General features: G+C 37.6%; 1 protein-coding gene across 1 annotated transcript in view; it reads left to right on the top strand.

Moving 5' to 3' along the window:
- The window catches only part of LEKR1 (leucine, glutamate and lysine rich 1), a 111,179-nt gene that overhangs the window by 76,711 nt on the left and 16,336 nt on the right, over positions 1-18,132 (top strand). Inside the window, exons 7-10 of the mRNA XM_006753830.2 lie at positions 285-362; positions 700-903; positions 10,628-10,721; positions 15,512-15,676. Coding sequence (XP_006753893.2) covers positions 285-362; positions 700-903; positions 10,628-10,721; positions 15,512-15,676 — 541 coding nt within the window. The remainder of the gene's footprint in view (positions 1-284; positions 363-699; positions 904-10,627; positions 10,722-15,511; positions 15,677-18,132) is intronic.

The following is an 18,132-nucleotide window of genomic DNA, read 5'->3' as shown; positions in this document are numbered from 1 at the left end:
TTGGTTGAACGTTGTTCCATGTACCAAAGGATTACTAGTTGAATTCCAAGTCAAGGCACCTACCTGAGTTGTGGGTTTGATCCCCAACCAGGAAGCAGAGGGAAGGCAACCAATCCGTGTTTCTCCTCTCTCCCTTCCTCCTTCCCTTGCTCGCACTCTCTCTTTCTCTCCTTTCCTCTCTCTAAGCATGTCCTTGGTTAATAATTTTTTTTAAAAAAAGGGAAAACAGTTATACTTTAACTATTTTGAAATAAAATATTTGAACCACTTTTGTATTATTTTAGGAAAAAGTCTAATGAAGCTGATGACTGTCAAAGAGAACTTAGAAAACTGAAGTTTGAATCCGTTATTTTTGAATCAAGGTATACATTGCAAATATTTTAATTAATATTTTTTAGTAATTGAGTTTGAAACCACATTTAAAATAACATTTTATTTAATATGTACTTTGGCATTCTTATTGTATTGTTTACATATATATTACCTAATTCAAGTTTATAATATCTTGAAGCTGTTTATTGACTTTTGCTTCTATCTAGATGGGAAAATTTTAATAACAGATCTATTTCCTTAGCATTCTTAATTTCTATATGTTAAAATTATAATATATAATTTCAAATGAAAATTTCCATACTTTTGATAAACATGAAAATGTATTATCTAATGCACATTGATGGATTTTTTTCTATTTCTTTTTAGGCATACTAGATTGCTTAAAGAAAAAGAAGACTCTTTAATAGCTTGTCAGCAACTACATAAAACTTTACAGGAAGAACTGACTGCAAAAGAAAGGCAAGAAGAAGATATAAAAAGGAGGATTAACCTTGCAGAAAATGAACTAGAGACAACCAAAACTCTTCTGAATCAGACAAAGGAAAAGGTCATAACACTGAAAAATGAAAGGTGCAGTGAAGAATAATTTCTTCCAAAAATAGTTAATGTTTATGTCAGTATTCCATATATATTTGAAACATCAAGGTTCTGAAATCCCAGGATTAAAGATGTATTTCACCTGAAAGGTTATTATACCCCATGACCTCACTTTACAGGGATCAAACTAAAGCTTAAATTCATACAGTTAGTTAATGAAAGTAGAGTTGGAACCCACATTGGTGTTAGATTTTTTTTTTGAAAAGATTAAAAAAAGACCACATGTGATACTCTACTGAATTTTACTTGGACCAATCACTGGTGGAGTCTGGCATTTTCCAGTAGAGAAAACTCTTCTTATATCTCTTTTTCTTTTATTGCTTTCTACTTTTCTTCTCTTTGTTACTTGTCAACACCTCTTATTGAGGACTTGCCATAAGCACAGTTATCTCTGGTTTTGAGGTAGTATCAAGAATGCTAAGAAACATATTCATCCAACCTTCCTATATATTTTTGCCAATAGACATAGAGCCCACACCTTTATGGTCAATTAATATTTGGCAAAGGAGGCAAGAACATAAAATGGGGTAAAGATAGTTTATTCAATAAACAGTGTTTGGAAAATTGGTCAGATACATGCAAAAAAAAATGAAACTAGATCTTATACCGTCTTACACCATACACAAGAATTAAACTCAAAATGGATTAAAGAATTGAATGTTAGACTCAAAACCATAAAAAATACTAGAAGAAAACATAACAGTAAAACTAGGACATTTCTCATAGCAATATTTTTTTCTGACATATCTCCTTGAGCAAGGGAAACACAAGAAAAAATAAACAAATGGGACTACATCAAATTAAAAGGAACACTTTTCCTGATTCACCAACCCAGAGGGGAGGTCAGTTTTAAATTTGCACTGGCTCACAGAGCTGTTGCCCTCACCTGTGAAGCAGGTGTGAGTTTGCACATTTTCCACATAAGGAAATAGGTTGAGCGAGGTAAATTTCTCACTCAGGGTCCTTGTGTCTAACTTTTATAATCCACGTTGCCTCTCCTACAGTTTGCACAATTCCCTCAGCATCTGCCTTTAAAAGCCCGATTTTGTCAGCTTTTGTCCATGTGACCGCTGTTTCTCAACCATGTTGTAACATGGTCTTCAGGGTCCTCCCAGCCCTGCAGAAAGCAGAAAAAACCAGGGTACCTCCTTGGTATCCCCTCTCCTCCAACCCCTTGTTTTCTTCCCCCACCTTTGCAGTGTTTCAGGATTCTCCCACCCACTATAAATAAATATAGCATGGTGAGTTTTGTCTTCTACTCTCAGGTAAAATCAGAAGTGGAGCTTACAAACATTCCACAGCACATTCTAGAGGAAGAGAAGATTTGTGTTCATTGAGGCTTGTCCTATTTTCATGGAGGCTAGAAGCAATAAGAAGCATAGAATATAGAAAGGGAGCTGGAAGCAATGTTTTAAGGTTTGTGAGCTTTTGGTAGTGTGGCTTAGTATTTTTTTAAAAATGGACTTTAGAGTTAAGCAAACATAGGTGTGTATTCCACCTTGACCAGTCTCAAGTTTAGACAATTTAACCACTTAAAGGTTCATTTTTCTTATCTGTAAAATGGGCAAATTAGTAACAGCTGTCTTCTTGTGAAGATTAACGTATCTAGTATCATGCCTGGTAGATTTTCAGTGCTCAAAATGTATTAGTTCCCTCCCTATCATTGTTCCTTACATTGCTAACCCCTCAAAGATCATATCTTATTAATTTTTATACCCTGCACTTGTGATGTAGATATTCAGTAAGTGTCTGTTGAATTCAAGATTATCTGCCTTACACTTAGAGTTATAGAGATTATTTAGTCCATGGAGTGGTTCCATTTGGATGCTATCCTATTATTAAAGGATTATGAAATGAAGTGTCCTCGGGAATATCATTCCAAAATAACAAACCTCATTGGGGTTTCCCCCTCAAGACTCACTTCTTTCTCTGATTTCCTCTCCATCAATAGCTCTCAGAGCAAGAGGCTGACTTCTTATATCACAGACTTAATGCTTTTAACGGAGGCAGGAGTTGTGACAAAATCAAAATTATCTCTTTGATTGAAAATGTGAAGACATCTCCTTTAGAACAACTTGTGAAACAGAACTGAAAGCTGTCATTTGGCATTATGGTTTGACATTTGTTTGCAGTTACGTTTTTAACTACAATTAAGGGAATCTCGATGTTTGCGTGTATGCAAGAAATTAGGTTCTCATTTTCTTTTCGGTCTAAGAACTTAAAAATTAAAGTTTTAAAAATAAATAATCTTAATTGTGAGTAGATCCTAGTTTGCCTATTGTGCCAAGTCCTAAAACATTCTTTTAAAAAATATATCTGGTGAAATTGCGGGGTAGAATGCTACAGATGGTCAGCCCTTCTCCCAGATATGAAAAGTGAAGGCAGCATTACATACTGCAGACAGTCCTAGGCTGGTACGAGCTGGAGCCAGCTCTGCCTCCTGTGAATAACACCACTTCAGAAAGACACCGACCACTCAGTATCTTCATTTCTTCTAAAAATTGGGAGTTGCATTAATGTATTTCCAAAGACTGGCAAGAAAAAACTACTGTATCCCTAGAGAGTAAAACTGCCTGACACCTGGTAGACAATAAATATTGGATGTGTGGATGGGAATGAATTTAATCCCAATCAAACCACTGATCACAGGATTTAAAACTCAGAAGCCCCCAGTGTTTCAGGCTCAGAGAGTTTCTGACTTGCCAAAAATCAGAGCTGGGAGTTCAATTCTGTATTCTAGTGAAAATCTTCTTGATTGGATTCTTAGTTAATCCAAATTTAGGACCCAATTTTGTGTTGTTTCCTATAAACCTAAAGCAGCAATATCTGTAGAATTGGTTCTAAAGAGGAAATTGGATAGCTGCATGACATCCAAAAATAGCTGCACATTTTCAGCTTTTTATAACATGGAAAAGATGGAATATGTCTCTAACAATTGTGTTTCATTTCTTATCGTTCCTCTACACTTCTAGCAGAAAGGCCCGCTAGAGTCCAAGCTGATTCTTTATAGGTTCTTTCAGCTCAATATTGTTTTTCTTTATCAGTTTCTTTTTTAAAATTTATCTTTATTTTTGAAAGTATTACAGATGCCCCCTTTGGATTTGTTTCCCCATTGACCCCTCTCCACCCAGCACCCACCCTTGATTAGCTTGGAACAGGCACTGACTAGTGCATATAGAGATGATTATATGCACGAAAAAGGTACTCCTGATCCCAAAAATAAAAACCACATTTACATAGCACACTATGGAAGAGCTTGCACCTTGTCCAGGGAATGGGGAGGTGGGTAGGGAGAGGTTAACCAGGAAATTTATATGCATGCAAATCAAGGACAGTTAACTGTTTGTAATATCACATAGAATCATTCTTTCTGCCTTGTCCCACAAAAGACTCACACTGAAGAGCTTTTGGAGTTATGAGAAATCAAAGAGATATGAACATCTTTATTTCTGTAGTCAGATCAAGCAAACTTACCATCACAAATGCAAGCTTATAATTTTTATAACAGTTCACTCAAAACACCTTATATTTTGCACAAGTTCATAAGGAACTTAATAATTCTTTGAAACTTCAGTGAATAGTTATACTTCATTAACATCGTTCCAACCTTAGCCTCCTGTATTTTAGCTTCCCTAATATACTAGACTTTCCCAGCTTTGTTCTAAAAGAATACACTTAACAGTGGGGTGTTTTGTACTGGGTTCATCAGAGGAAAGTATATGAAATGCATTCTACTTTTGGTGGTATCAAAATTATAGCTATCTCATCTATCTGTAGCTATCAAACCTATCTCAGTGTGGCTCAGTGGATAGAGTGTTGGTCCATGGACTGAAGGGAAAGATTGCAGGTTTGATTTCGGTCAAGAGAACTTACCTCGGTTGCACGCTCAATCCCCGACCCCTGTCAGTGTGCATGCAGGAGGCAACCAATGGATGTCTTCTCTCACATTAATGTTCCTCTCTCTGTCTCTCCCCCTTTCTTCCACTCTCTCTGAAAATCAGTGGAAAAAATATCCTCAGGTGAGGATTAACCAAAAAAATTATAACTGTCTCTAGGGAGACTGATATTCAAGCATCTTAAATATTCAGTACCATCCATTTTAATAGTAAATATAACTTATAAAGTACTCACAGGCACCCATCTGAAAATGCTTCTTGGAATTTTCTAATCAGTAAGACCTCTTTTCAAATATGAAACCTGGCTTAGGAAATAAAAGTGAATGAAATAGCCAGAACTCTGCTGTCAGGCCACTTCTAACAAGCATACGGCCAGCCATATCCATTCTGTGATACTAACATTCTATGAAACCAGGTGAAGTGCTTCTTTATTTCCATTGACTGCTGCTCCTTTTTTGACCAAGTTTACTATTATAGATACTAATCTTATACCTGAAGTTTCGTAATATCACTTGAAGGCAGACCATTGTATTAGTTTCCTATTGCTGCTATAACAAATTAACACAGACTTAGTGGCTTAAAACAACACCAATTTGTTATAGTTCTGGAGGTTGGAAAACCAAATTAGTGTTCAGGGACTAAAATCCAGATGTCAGGAAAGCTGTTCTTTCTTGAGGCTCCAGGGTAGAACCCATTCCTTGCCTTTTCTAGATTAGAGGCTGCTGGCATTCCTTGGGTCCTGGACCCATGAATCCAATCTCTGCTTCTGTCTTCACATCATCACCTTTCCCCACATTAAAGTTCTTCTCTCATATAAAGAACCTTGGTGATTACACTTAGGACTCATCCAGATAATCCAGGATAATCTCCACACCCCAAGATCTTTAATCACATCTGCAAAGTCCCTTTTGCCACATAAGGCAAATAGTCTACGGAGAGGATGAAAATTGAGAAAGCTGTTTCCCAACAGGGAGAATCTCTAATGCCCTCTTCTAATGTGGTCAACATAGACCAGTACATAGCAGAGAGGAAAGCCAGGAGCTGTGGAGAAAACTGGACTGAGAAATCACTTCCAGATGAAAGAACCATAGACTAAGCAAAGAATGTTTCCCACCTCCAGGGCGGGAATCCTCATAGTGGCTTCCAGTAGGATCTCGGAGTTGTGACGGACTCCACTTAGTGCCAGGTGGCTTACTGTGCACTTCCCAGTGAGAGGACTATGCTCTCCACATTTGTTTGACATCACACATGGCCGTTCGACATGTTCTTGACACTGAAATATAAGAGAAGCGATATGTATCATTCTAAGCAGAAGCTTTAACAGGTCTTATGGTTTGGTAACTTTTCTTTTCTATAAACCATAAAATCAACATTTCCAGGTAAGAGTTGCTCCTTGGCCTGCATCCTGGAACAAAAAGTAGAGCAGAGCAGCAGATGACACCTAACAAGCAAAAAGTAAACTAGCACTGTAAGCCTCTGAGATTACCAACAAGTTAAGTTTTGGATGTCTCTGAAATACAAAATTAGAGCAGTCAGGTGAAGAGTTGGATACATGAGTCGGATGCATCGAAACAGATATGAGTTAGAGATAAAATTTGGGAGCTGTCAGCATCTCTATTGCATTTTAATTATAAGAGTAGATAAGATCACCTAGAGAAAGAGAAGAAAGTAAAAAGGGCCAGGACAGAGTGCTGAGAACACAAGTATTAATTGACACGTAGAGGAAGGTGAGTCTGCAGAGGAGACAGGAATGGCCGTGTCCTCCTCCTTCGTTCCTTTTGTGTCACTTGCCGTTCTCCAGCCTACAGATTGCTGAGCAAGCCTCAGAACCTGGTGGTCTGCTTCACACTTTCAAAGATAAAGCTTCCTTTTGCATTGATGGATTTTGAGCACGCTTTGGACAGGGACCCTGCCTTCCCAAGTCACCTCTGTCCCTCCGAGGCCTGATGACACCGCCTTGCTCAGAGTGTGCAGAGTGGTCAGTAAACCCCACCGTACGACTAACTGCCCATTCTCTTACTTTGGTCTCTCCCTTTAATTCTCTTTCCTCCACATACACATTCTACTCCATACTCAGGTTTTATCATTCGTTTTTATAAATATTGAGTAGATACATAGAAGGTTTATATAGGTGTAAAGTATGAAGAAGTACAACACAATGAATGTCTGTGTATCAATCACTCAATTGAGGAAAAAGGACTTTGCCATTAACTTTGAAGTCCCTTGTGCTTCTCCCCAATTCCACTGCATTGCATTCTCCCACAGAGGAAACCACCAACCTGCATTTTGTGGTTCTCAGCGAACTAGGAATAAAAAAGCATCTACAGTTAACACCTGTGTGCTTGTCAGTTCCTTTGCTCACTATTTCTTTTGGCATGTCTGATCTTGCTTCTGAGTATATTCCTTTCTGCACAGCATATTATTTCATGCTCCTTTAGTAAAGGTCCTTTAGTTAGTGCTAAACACTCAGGTTTTATTTATCTGAGCATATTTTATTTCAGTCTCATTCTTAAAGATAGTTTTGCTGGGTACCCAACTTTAGGTTGCTGGTTATTTTCTCATAGGATTTTGAACATATTATTTTACCGTTCTTGGTTTCTTTTGTTTCTGTTGGAAAATAAGCTTTCATTTTATTTGCATTCCTTGGAATATAATGTAGTTTTTTTTGGTTTTTTGTTTTTGGCTTTTAAGATCTCTTTAATTTTGATGTTATTAATTTTCCACTACCAGGTGCTCAGATGTAAGATTTATTTTTATTTATCTTACTAGAATCCATTGAGCTTCTAGATTTGTGGGTTGTTGTTTTTCAACAATATGGAATATTTTCCTCAGATATTTTTTCCTTTCCCTTTCTCCTTTGCTTCTGAGATAATGAGTGTGTGTGTGTATATATATATTTTTTTTTTTCAATTTGTCTTTCATATAGTCACTTCACTTTTATATTTTTGACTCCCTGTACCACACTCTATGTACTTTCTTTGAATATCCCTTTCAGCTTATCACTTCATTTTTCAACTATGAATAATCTGCTACATTGGCCATTCACAGAGTATTCAATTTCAGCTACCATATTTTTCATTTCTACAAGTTCAGTTTGGTTCTTTTTCAAACTTAGTCATTTAAATCACTCTTATTTCTTTATTTTACTGTATTGAACGTCCTTATTTTATATTCTGTATATGAAAACTTAATACTTTAGAATTCATGAGTTTGATTATGCTACCTTTGTGTTTATTCATTCTTCCTGTTAGTGGCTTTTAAAAAATAGTTTTGTGATTTTTTTAACACTATGATCTCATAGGTCTTATATCTTTATCAGTAGGAATTCTTTGAGCCCCAGTTTTAAGATAGATTTCTCCCCAAAATATTGGTGTTTTTCCTACCAGGCATTTGGAGGCAAGGTTAACTAGCACCACTTTAAGTTTTCTTTTCAACATGAAGTGTTTGGGACCACTCAGGTAATATGAATTCAGGATACAAATTTGCATTAGAGTTGGTTTGTGTCTACAAATTCTTATGAGATATTTGTATTTTCCCCCTCTACTTAGCACCCAAATTCAAAGCCAATAGTTTCCTTTTTGTACCTTGAGAGGAGATATTATTTTTATTTTACACATACTGAGCGTGAATTTTTCACATATATTGTAAGTAGCTCTTTGAGATGCAACTTCATTCAGGTGAGTGTCCTCTTAGACTCTTCCTTTGTCTCCTGTTCCTGTGCCCTTCATGGCTGTAAATTTTAAAGCTCAAGTTCATCATATTTGAGAGTTCAAGATGAGAGTTAGCTTCAGTGCTCTACTTATTGCTGGGGTTCTTCCAATTCATTTCATTATTTTTTAACCTTTCGTTTGGAATAATTTTATATTTACATAAAAGTCACAAAGACAGTACAGAGAGTTGATGTTTTCCATTTAGCCTATCTTTCTTAACCATGGCATAACCACTTTTCTGCAAAAAACTAAGAAATTAGCATTGGTATAATGTAATTAACCAAAAGACTTTATTCAGATTTCAGTAGTTTTTCACTGATACTTTGTCCATTCTTTCACTTGAGTTTTGTCCTCTTTATCTTTCTCACTTTTTGTCCAGTTAATTGATGAATTTTTATATTTTCTATAATAAAAAAATTTTATTTATTTTTAGTAGAAAAGTGTAAAGGCACCTTGTCCAACGCATTTTCTGGAAAGAGAAGTTTTGCTTTCTCAGTTTCCCTCAAGTGATATTTATACTTCTGGTTACCAAGTTAAATATGTTTTCTTATGTTTGTGTTCTTAAAATTTTCTAGACTAGATATGTAGGCGCTATTTTCATTACAGTAAAAAAAAAATTTAATAATACTGTGAGTGAGACTAGAATAGAGATTAAGAGATAGATTGAGGGTATGTTATGATACTCTAGGCGGAAGATAAAGTCAAGAAGCTTAATGAAGTTGGTAGTGGGAAAAGAAGGAAAGAAATAGTTTGACAAGGAGGAAGTGGAATATATAGAACTTGTTATTGAGTGGATGTGGTAGAACAAGGAGAAGGTAGAGTCAGAGATGACTCAGAGATTTCAAACAAAGATTTTGATTGTTAAAGAAAGGTTTTCAGAAGTCAAAAGGAAAGGCAAGATTGCAGGAGATGATGGTGAATTTTCGTTTTAATGTGTGAAATCTTTGGTGTTGATGCATCACTAGGATACAGATGTCCAGCAGCAGTTATAAATGAAAGTCACGAGTTTGAGAAAAGGGATCAGAGTAAAAGGAAGAGGTTGGTGATGGAAAACGAAGGGCTTAGGAAGAGGAATAAGGAACGGGGAAGAATCTCCTACATAGAAAATAAGAAGAGTCATGATTATAGAAACAGGAAGGAACCCTAAGCAACAAGCGTCCAGGGGTCCCCAAACTTTTTAAACAGGGGGCCATTTCACTGTCCCTCAGACCGTTGGAGGGCCGGACTATAGTTTAAAAAAAAAACTATGAACAAATTCCTATGCACCCTGCACATATCTTATTTTGAAGTAAAAAAACAAAACGGGAACAAATACAATATTTGTATTTGCATGTGGCCCCCGGGCCGTAGTTTGAGGACCCCTGAAGCATGCTTTTGCCACTACCTGTGATAGTCAATGCTAATTTGGGTGCCCCTGGGAAAGGTTCACACAAATCCCCCACATTACCTCCACCCGGAGGATCACAAACTAAGCTTTGGGATCCATTTATGTGGATTAAAATGTTAAATGTTCTTTGTGTTTTCAATTTTCTAATGATTTTTACTATTCCATATCACACCTCAGAATTTATCCCCCACTTGATTTGGTGTGTTCCAGTCAGCATTTGAGATAAGTAAAAGAAAAATAAATCTAACAGAGACCACAAACGTGCTGATTTTATGGCACATCCCAACATATTTTCCTTTAAAAAACAAAGCAAAGCAAAATATTGTCTAGTGTTAGAATTTAGTCATAAACTTTAGAACCACAATGTATAACATTTTACTATATTTGTGAATCCATATATGTTGTTACTCTTTCATGCAAAAATAGCATTACTTATTACACAAAAATTAAGCCTGAGAAAATACCTTACTATGCAGAGTTTGTGAATTATTGTTAACAGTTAAAATCATATCTAGTAGAATCTATCTATCTATCTATCTATCTATCTACCTATCTATCTATCTATCTACCTATCTATCTATCTATCTATCTTGCTAAAGAGAATAAACAGACTAAGTTGTGAAATTATATTCTCTGAGCCAAGATGTGCAACTTAGAGTATTAGGGATGAGACTTGACTCATTTGTCAGGTTTATGGTTTTCAGGGAACTGATGCTGATTTCACATCAGAAGAGCATTGAGCAGCTGCAGGAAGCCCTTCGACAGAAGCGGCTGGATGATGCCAACTGGAGGGAGAAGGTAATGATAATGTAGCTTTCATCAGCATGTGTCTTATTTGCTTCTTTAAAGTTCTGTTTGTTTGCCAGAAGATTATTCCAAATAGATTTCTTTGCTTCTATGCACACATTTGTTTTCTTCTGGAATTTCCTAGACCAATGCACAATGCACAGTGCACTAAAGCCTTCCCAGCTCTTTTTCTTCCCCAGCTGGTACCTATTGCTAGCACTAACTGCTGCCTTGGTTTTCTGGGTATGACAAATTGATTCATATGGGCAACAATTGAATTTGAGAATATGAACTAAAGTTGCTCTAAGTGTCTCATTCTTATTTTGTTTCATGGTCTTTGAAGCATGGTCTTTTTCTTCTCTAAAGTTCATATTTCTTTAATTAGTTCTAATTTTTATTAGTCTCAGTGTCCTCAGTTGGTGAATCTGTTCTTATTCACATTCCCCCATCTTTACTGATCCATGTTTAAAAAAACAAAAAGATGATCAACCTAACTAACAATAAAAAAAAACATATTAAAACGATGAGAGATTATTTTTCACACATACACTTGATAGAGTGGTTTTTGCACTGCACTGAAGGACTAGTGAGATCATGTTTCATATTCTTTATGGGACTGGAAATTACAGCAACGTTTCCGACAGCAGTTTGGCAGTATGTATGAAGACATACTGTAAATCCCATATTTGACTCAAAAATTGCACTCATGAAAGTATTATAGAGACTTACAGATCCTTCTCTTCCCTTAGCTCCTTAGCTCCTCTTAGACCAGTGATGGCGAACCTTTTGAGCTCGGCGTGTCAGCATTTTGAAAAACCCTAACTTAACTCTGGTGCCGTGTCACATATAGAAATTTTTTGATATTTGCAACCATAGTAAAACAAAGACTTCTATTTTTGATATTTATTTTATATATTTAAATGCCATTTAACAAAGAAAAGTCAACCAAAAAAATGAGTTCGCGTGTCACCTCTGACACGCATGTCATAGGTTCGCCATCACTGTCTTAGACTGATAGGGTGAACTTTCCTGCCTTTGCTTGTGTATAAGTTTCTCATCTCCTCACCCACACCCCAGGAAGGACTTTCAGATACAGTCTCCTGTGAACTCTTTGCTTTCATGATCCACTCTAGTATTACTGAACACTGTGTTCTGTCCCTGAGGTGCTAATGCAGCCAGTAGACCAAGTTAGTGTTGGCATCTGACCATATAAGAGTATTATGTTCTTGCTTTATGCTGTTAATTTGATGATGAAAATAAACCTGTATAGGATTCTGTAAGTTCTTACTAAGACCATGATATCTTTCTAATAAATTAATTACATCATAGGTGTATTTTGGCAGGTATAATTTTCTATAACATTTCATTTTGTTGAGAGGGCATGACTTCTTATTAATGAATCTTATAATTCAGCTTAGCAGTAAATCAAGATCCAGATCAGTAAAGCCAAGATATGATAATTATGTCCTGGTTGTGTTAGCTATTGAGGCTATGAATAAAAAGTTCCCTGAAAGTCCTCTCATGAGAAAGAAGAATCACTAATATGACATTGCCATCTCTTTCTTGGGTCACTGTGCCTTTGTGTAGGAATGCAGTGTTCCCTTTATAAATATATAATGCACATATTAGAATAAACTTCGTAACTTAAGTGCTTTTATCATTAAAAAATGTAGACAGCCATTTGTGCCTGTGCTTAATCACTTTAGAGTGCGTAAAAAGCACATAACAAAATCAGCTGTTGCTATGCAACAAGAATGGCACATTTGAAAATAACTATATGTTTACTAATTGCCATGGATTTTTGTTTACTTGAAGTGTTGTTTCGATGTGAAGAATGAAAATTAATGTGCATGCTGAACATTTAAAATTGGTTCCAAATGCACAGTGGTGTTACTATCCAGTGAAAATTCTGCAATTAATAAGTCTCCTATGGCTGGAATGCTAATTTGACTTAGTTTTAAATAGTACATAGATCTTTTAAAAACAAATAGTTCAGAATTGTTCTTGAGCTTCTAAAAAATGTTACTTAGTTGGGTTTTTTAAAATATTGTCAAGGTATATGGTGGGCTCTTAACTCTTACAGTCATACCTTGCGATCTTTCCACATGTTTTGCATTTGATTTCCTTCTTTCACGTGTTCTTGACTTATCTATCCCAGTGTGGCTGGAGCACAGTGATCACGTGGGGAAAGTTAGGTTGGAGAAGTCCAGGGCTGCCAGAGACGGCTTTTGGGTTGTGCCCTGCACGGTAACACAAGCCAAGGGAGAGAAGGGGGCTGCAGTCCAGCCTGTGCTCTGCTCACCAAGTACTGTGCCTGGCATGAGGCTGAATTCATCTAAGGAAGGGGTGCTTTGTTGATTCACATGATGGTGTCATATAGGCTGGCAGTGGCCCTATAGAAAATCATGTAGAGGCCTTTTGATTTTATACTAATGCACTGAGAAATCACTAAGAGGGAATAAGAGAATCCAGTTTTTATTTTGTAAAGGCAAAATGAACAGGATTTAATGCTGGACTGGGTGTGGAGGGTAAGGGAGAGAGGGGAATGATTTGAATAACTAGATGGATGGTGGTTCTGAGTCCTGAGATGGGGAGGGCTGGGGGCAGAACAGGTGGAGACAGGTTTTTGTATCATCAAGATTTCAGGTTCAGACACTTTATTTGAGACACTTGTGAAGTTCCTAAATGGCTACCAGGAGGCAGGTGGATGTAAGTACCTGGAATTCACAAGAACATCTGTTCTTTTTTTCTGAGTGCCCCTAAGGCAGTGGTTCTCAACCTTGGCTGCACATTAGAATCACCTGGGAATATTTTTTAAATCCTGATTTCTGGGCCTCATCCTCCAAAATTCTGATTCTTTGTTATGGGGTGAGGCCACAGCGTTAGTAACAAAGAAACAGAATTTCCGGAGGATGAGGCCCAGAAATCAGGATTTTAAAGAGATTCCCAAGTGATTCTAATGTGCAGCCAAGGTTGAGAACCACTGCACTAAGGTGTTCCTTGTCTTTAGTAGTCCAAGAGCAACACATTTGAACAACCCTATATGTTTCTAAATGATCACCAGCATCCTTTTCCCTAAACAATCCAGAGATTGATTTTGAGAGAGCCAAAAGAATTTATTGCAGTGAATGTAAATATAATTGCTTTGCCTTGGGGCAAATGCTCAGACCTGTACCCAGCACAGTAAACCCAATGACCCTACACTGGAGCTAGGCTTCTGTCTGCATTTTATTTCATTTAAAGGGCTTCCCACAAACCTTCTTAGCAATCTCTCTGTTTCCTGGTAATCTGGTTTCAGTGTTCCCTTGAGAAATGCAGATTGACAGCTCTCCTCTTCTTATGGTGACCTCAACCACAGAGTCTCACGAAATCAGGTTTGACAGTTTTTCTCCCAAGTTATCTGGCATTAACTCCCCCTGAGAATTTAGAATCATGGCACAATGTAAATCCAGAGCCAGCCTGTCACTGGGATCCCTTCTCTAATCTCACTAGATGAACTCTCAGGCCTGAAGGAATCCAGGACTCTCTCTTGCTCCAGTAGCAGAGCCAAAAACAGTGGTTAAAAACCACAGGGAGAGAGATGTTGGCTCAGCTAAAGGAAGCAGTGCCGAATGCTTAGTGCTGTCTGTAAATGGAAACGCCTGTTGGGAAAGGAGTGAGTTACAGTTTCTATGGTAGAGGCACAGAGCAGACAATCATTTGGTGTGGATTCCATGGAAGAGACTGAGGGATCAGGGCATAGAAGTAATCTCCATGGACTATTATAACCCTGCTCATGCTACAGCTTCACTTAGATGTTTCATCCCCATTTCATCCTCATAAGGACTCCCAAGGGAACTTTAGTCATAACCCCACCAGGAAAAATTATAGTCACAATTAGCAGCATACAACTGGAAAGTGTCAGAACCAGGATTTAAACTCAACTCTATCTAAATCCAAAATCCTTGTTTATTCTTTCCACTAGTCATAAAAGCTTGAGAAATTGAGCTAAGGGATTTCTATAGTTCCTTCCAGCACTTTGATTCTCTCTGAGTCAAAATATGGATACAGGCATTACTAACCCATGTTTTCCTTAAACAACCTTCTGGCCACAATCACATTAAAATGATCATCTATGGTCTTCATCAAGAAAGGACCATTAAAAACTCAACATTTGTACTTTATATCCCCTCTGACTTTCAACAGAAGTTAGTCTAAGGGCCTCAGATTTTTTTAAAAAATAGGATTGCTGGCAAGGACTGTGTTTACAGTATAAATGTACGGAAGACAAAGCTATTAGTATTTCTCAAAACTGTAATCATATATTGTTCTAACTTTTCTACTTATTTTCAGGTCTTAGAAGATCTTGAAATATTTGGCCCAAGATCAATTTTTCTGGCCTAAGTTCTGAGTCAACTTTTTAAAAAATACTAGAATTTAAAAATTAGGTTAATCTTTTGAATTAGAATTAGAATTTTTAAAAATATTAGAGTCTGGCCCAGCCATGGTGGCTCAGAGGATAGAGCATCAACCTGCAGACCCAAGGATCCCAGATTCAATTCCAGTCAAGTGCACATGCTCGGTGGCAGGCTCCTCCCCGGCCCAGGCCCTGGTCAGGGCTCATGCAGGAGGCATCCAATTGATGTGTTTCTCTCACATTGATATTTCTCTCTGTCTTTCCCTCTTTCTTCCACTCCTTCTAAAAAGCAATAGAAAAATATCCTCAGGTGAGGATTAAAAAAAAATTGGAGCCTGAAAATAAGATTAATTTACTTATTTTATGGTAAAATGACTTTATATGAGTGTGAAATGCTATTTTTTAGATTGAAGCTGAACTCGCCAAGGAAAGAGCCCAACATTTAGTTGAATTTGAGGAGCAAGCTCTTCTCTTTAAGGAAGAAGCTAAACTGGAACTTGATATTGAAAAGGAAAAACACCAAGAAATAATCCAAAAGTATAAGAAAGAACAAGAGGAGCTACAAATGAAGGTCTGTCATTCAGATGATCACCATTACTTAACGGGCTTAACACTATGGATGTTGGTTATTTCCTCCTGAGAGCGCTACAGTATCTATAACTCCAGCAGTTTTCCTCATCGTCACTGTGCCTTGTTTTCACCAATAGATAGAATGGTTTGGATATTCTCCAGATGAATAGCTGATGTGAATTATACAAGCATGCAATCCAGCTATGTAGGGAATTTTTTATAAAAATAAACTTATTTTTTTAAAAAAGCACAAATTATGTAACTAATAATTAGCATCATTAGCTATTCCAACTCATCAAATATCAAACATCAAAAGATAATGAGGTGTTTGGCATAATTAAAAATTTTCTAACAACTAAAGCCTATCTTCTTTAATTGTAAATATTTTCAATTCCAACGATTTTTGAAGGGAAATATTTTTAAAATGTAACCGCCTCCATAATTTCTGAAAGAATGTGCCCTAAATATACTTTAAAGTTTTGTTAAGGTTTCCCTGTTTTTATAAGGCCTGAGTGTAGTAGTATGCATGTGTTCATGTGTGTGTGTGTGTGTGTTAACCAAGATGCAGTGGGGAAAGCAATCTTTTGAATAAAATCATTAACAGTCTGTGTAAAGTAAGCATCAAATGGGATTAAATGGCCTCTGCTTTGGTGTACAGGGCATATGGTACAACCTTCTCAAAGGCAGGCCCGGCTACAAGATCGTATGATAAATGCAGTATCACAGGGCTCCATACCCAGGAAGGCCTCATGCTTTGGGTGTAATGCTCTGCAGATGCTGTTTTGAAATTCTTAATAATGTTTCCCTTTATTGTTGGAAGTGTTACAGATATCCCTTTTCCCTCAATTGTCCCCCTCCACCTGGTTCCCACCCCTCCCTAGGCCTTCATGGCACTATTGTCTATCGATGGGTTATGCATATCCTATAAATAATAAAAGGCTAATATGCAAACCAACCAAACGGTGAACTACTGGGACTGGTCGCTATGACGCGCGGACACTCAACGCAGGAGCTGCCCCCTGGTGGTCAGTGAGCTCCCACAGTGGTAGCAGAGTTCAGCCAGAAGCTGGGCTCATGGCTGGTGAGCACAGCGGTGGTGGCGGCCGGAGCCTCTCCTGCCTCCGGGGCAGCGCTAAGGAAATCCAACTGCAGTGTTAGGCCTGCTCTAAGCCGTCAGTTGGACATCCCCCAAGGGCTCCTAGACTGTGGGAGGGTGCAGGCGGGCTGAGACCCCCCCTCTCCCCGTGTACGATTTTCAAATGCAAATAAATTCTTTGGTTAATCTCTTCCTGCCCCCTCTCTTTCCTCTGAAATTCATCAGTCTGTTGCATGCTTCAATGTCTCTGGATCTATTTTGTTCATCAGTTCATTTAGTTCATTAGATTCCACATATAAGTGAGATCATGTGATACTTGTCTTTTTCTGACTGGCTTATTTCCCTTAGCATAATACTCTTCAATATTACCTTTCAATTTGTGTTTTATCATATAAGTGAAGTCCTATTGGAACAATGGGTACATGCGGGGAACTTGGAGCCTTGGCTCGCCAAAGAGTCCGCCTCCCTGAGGCAGGTTCTCTCCCAGATAAGCCTCTTGCTTCCCAGCCCCTGTCCCCCCGCCCCCCAGGTCACCACTGGCTCCCCTTGGCATGCCCTCCCACTCCCCGCCTCACCTCAGGCCTGCTATCTCAGGGTCCCATCTGCAGGGGAATGTCAAAAGGCAGGCCCCAACTTGCCAGGGGTTTCAGTTTTTCAAGAGAAATTATAAGTCCAGATTTTTTTTTTTTGCTTTTTTACATTTTATTTTACTTTTTATTTTTATAAAAATATTTTTTATTGATATACTCAAATTGGAACGATACAGAGAAGATTAGCATGGCCCCTGTGCAAGGATGACACGCAAATTCGTAAATTCAGATTTTTAAAGTAAACGCTTTGAATTTTAAATGTTGATTCCCTTTTTAAAAAATCAGAACACACTTGTGGCCATGTGAGCCTACCTCCCAGGGACAACCTGCTCTGTTTTGGTGCCATGTCTCCTCCGGGTGATGGAAACTACTGTCCAGGACTAGCAGTGACCCTCTTCCTTCCTGGATTAATTGGAGATCATGGAATATTAATTTAATTTATAAAATTACAAAGTGTGGTGAATAGATTTCTTGCAGAAGTTATTCTTAATGTAAATTTAACATTTGGAACAAATTTTGTAGACTTAATTCTTAAGGAATAGTTCACAAAATCCTTGGAACTTTAGTCTCTGAATGTTTTCCAGATTCTCCATGGATTGGTTTCTTGTTGTCCTAATATGTATTACTTGACAATATCCGTGGCATAAACAATAAGGATATGTTTCGTCAGAAGCAGCTTTGCTCTTCCTGCGTTGTTTTCTGTTCTTTGTTTTGTTTTTCAAGGCGAGAGAAAACAAGCAGTCTTTTCCCTTCTAAAGACCGTCATTCTCT

Source organism: Myotis davidii, unplaced genomic scaffold, assembly GCF_000327345.1.
Source record: "Myotis davidii unplaced genomic scaffold, ASM32734v1 scaffold570, whole genome shotgun sequence".
NCBI classification, from domain to species: domain Eukaryota; kingdom Metazoa; phylum Chordata; class Mammalia; order Chiroptera; family Vespertilionidae; genus Myotis; species Myotis davidii.
This window is presented reverse-complemented; position numbering and strand designations above follow the sequence as displayed.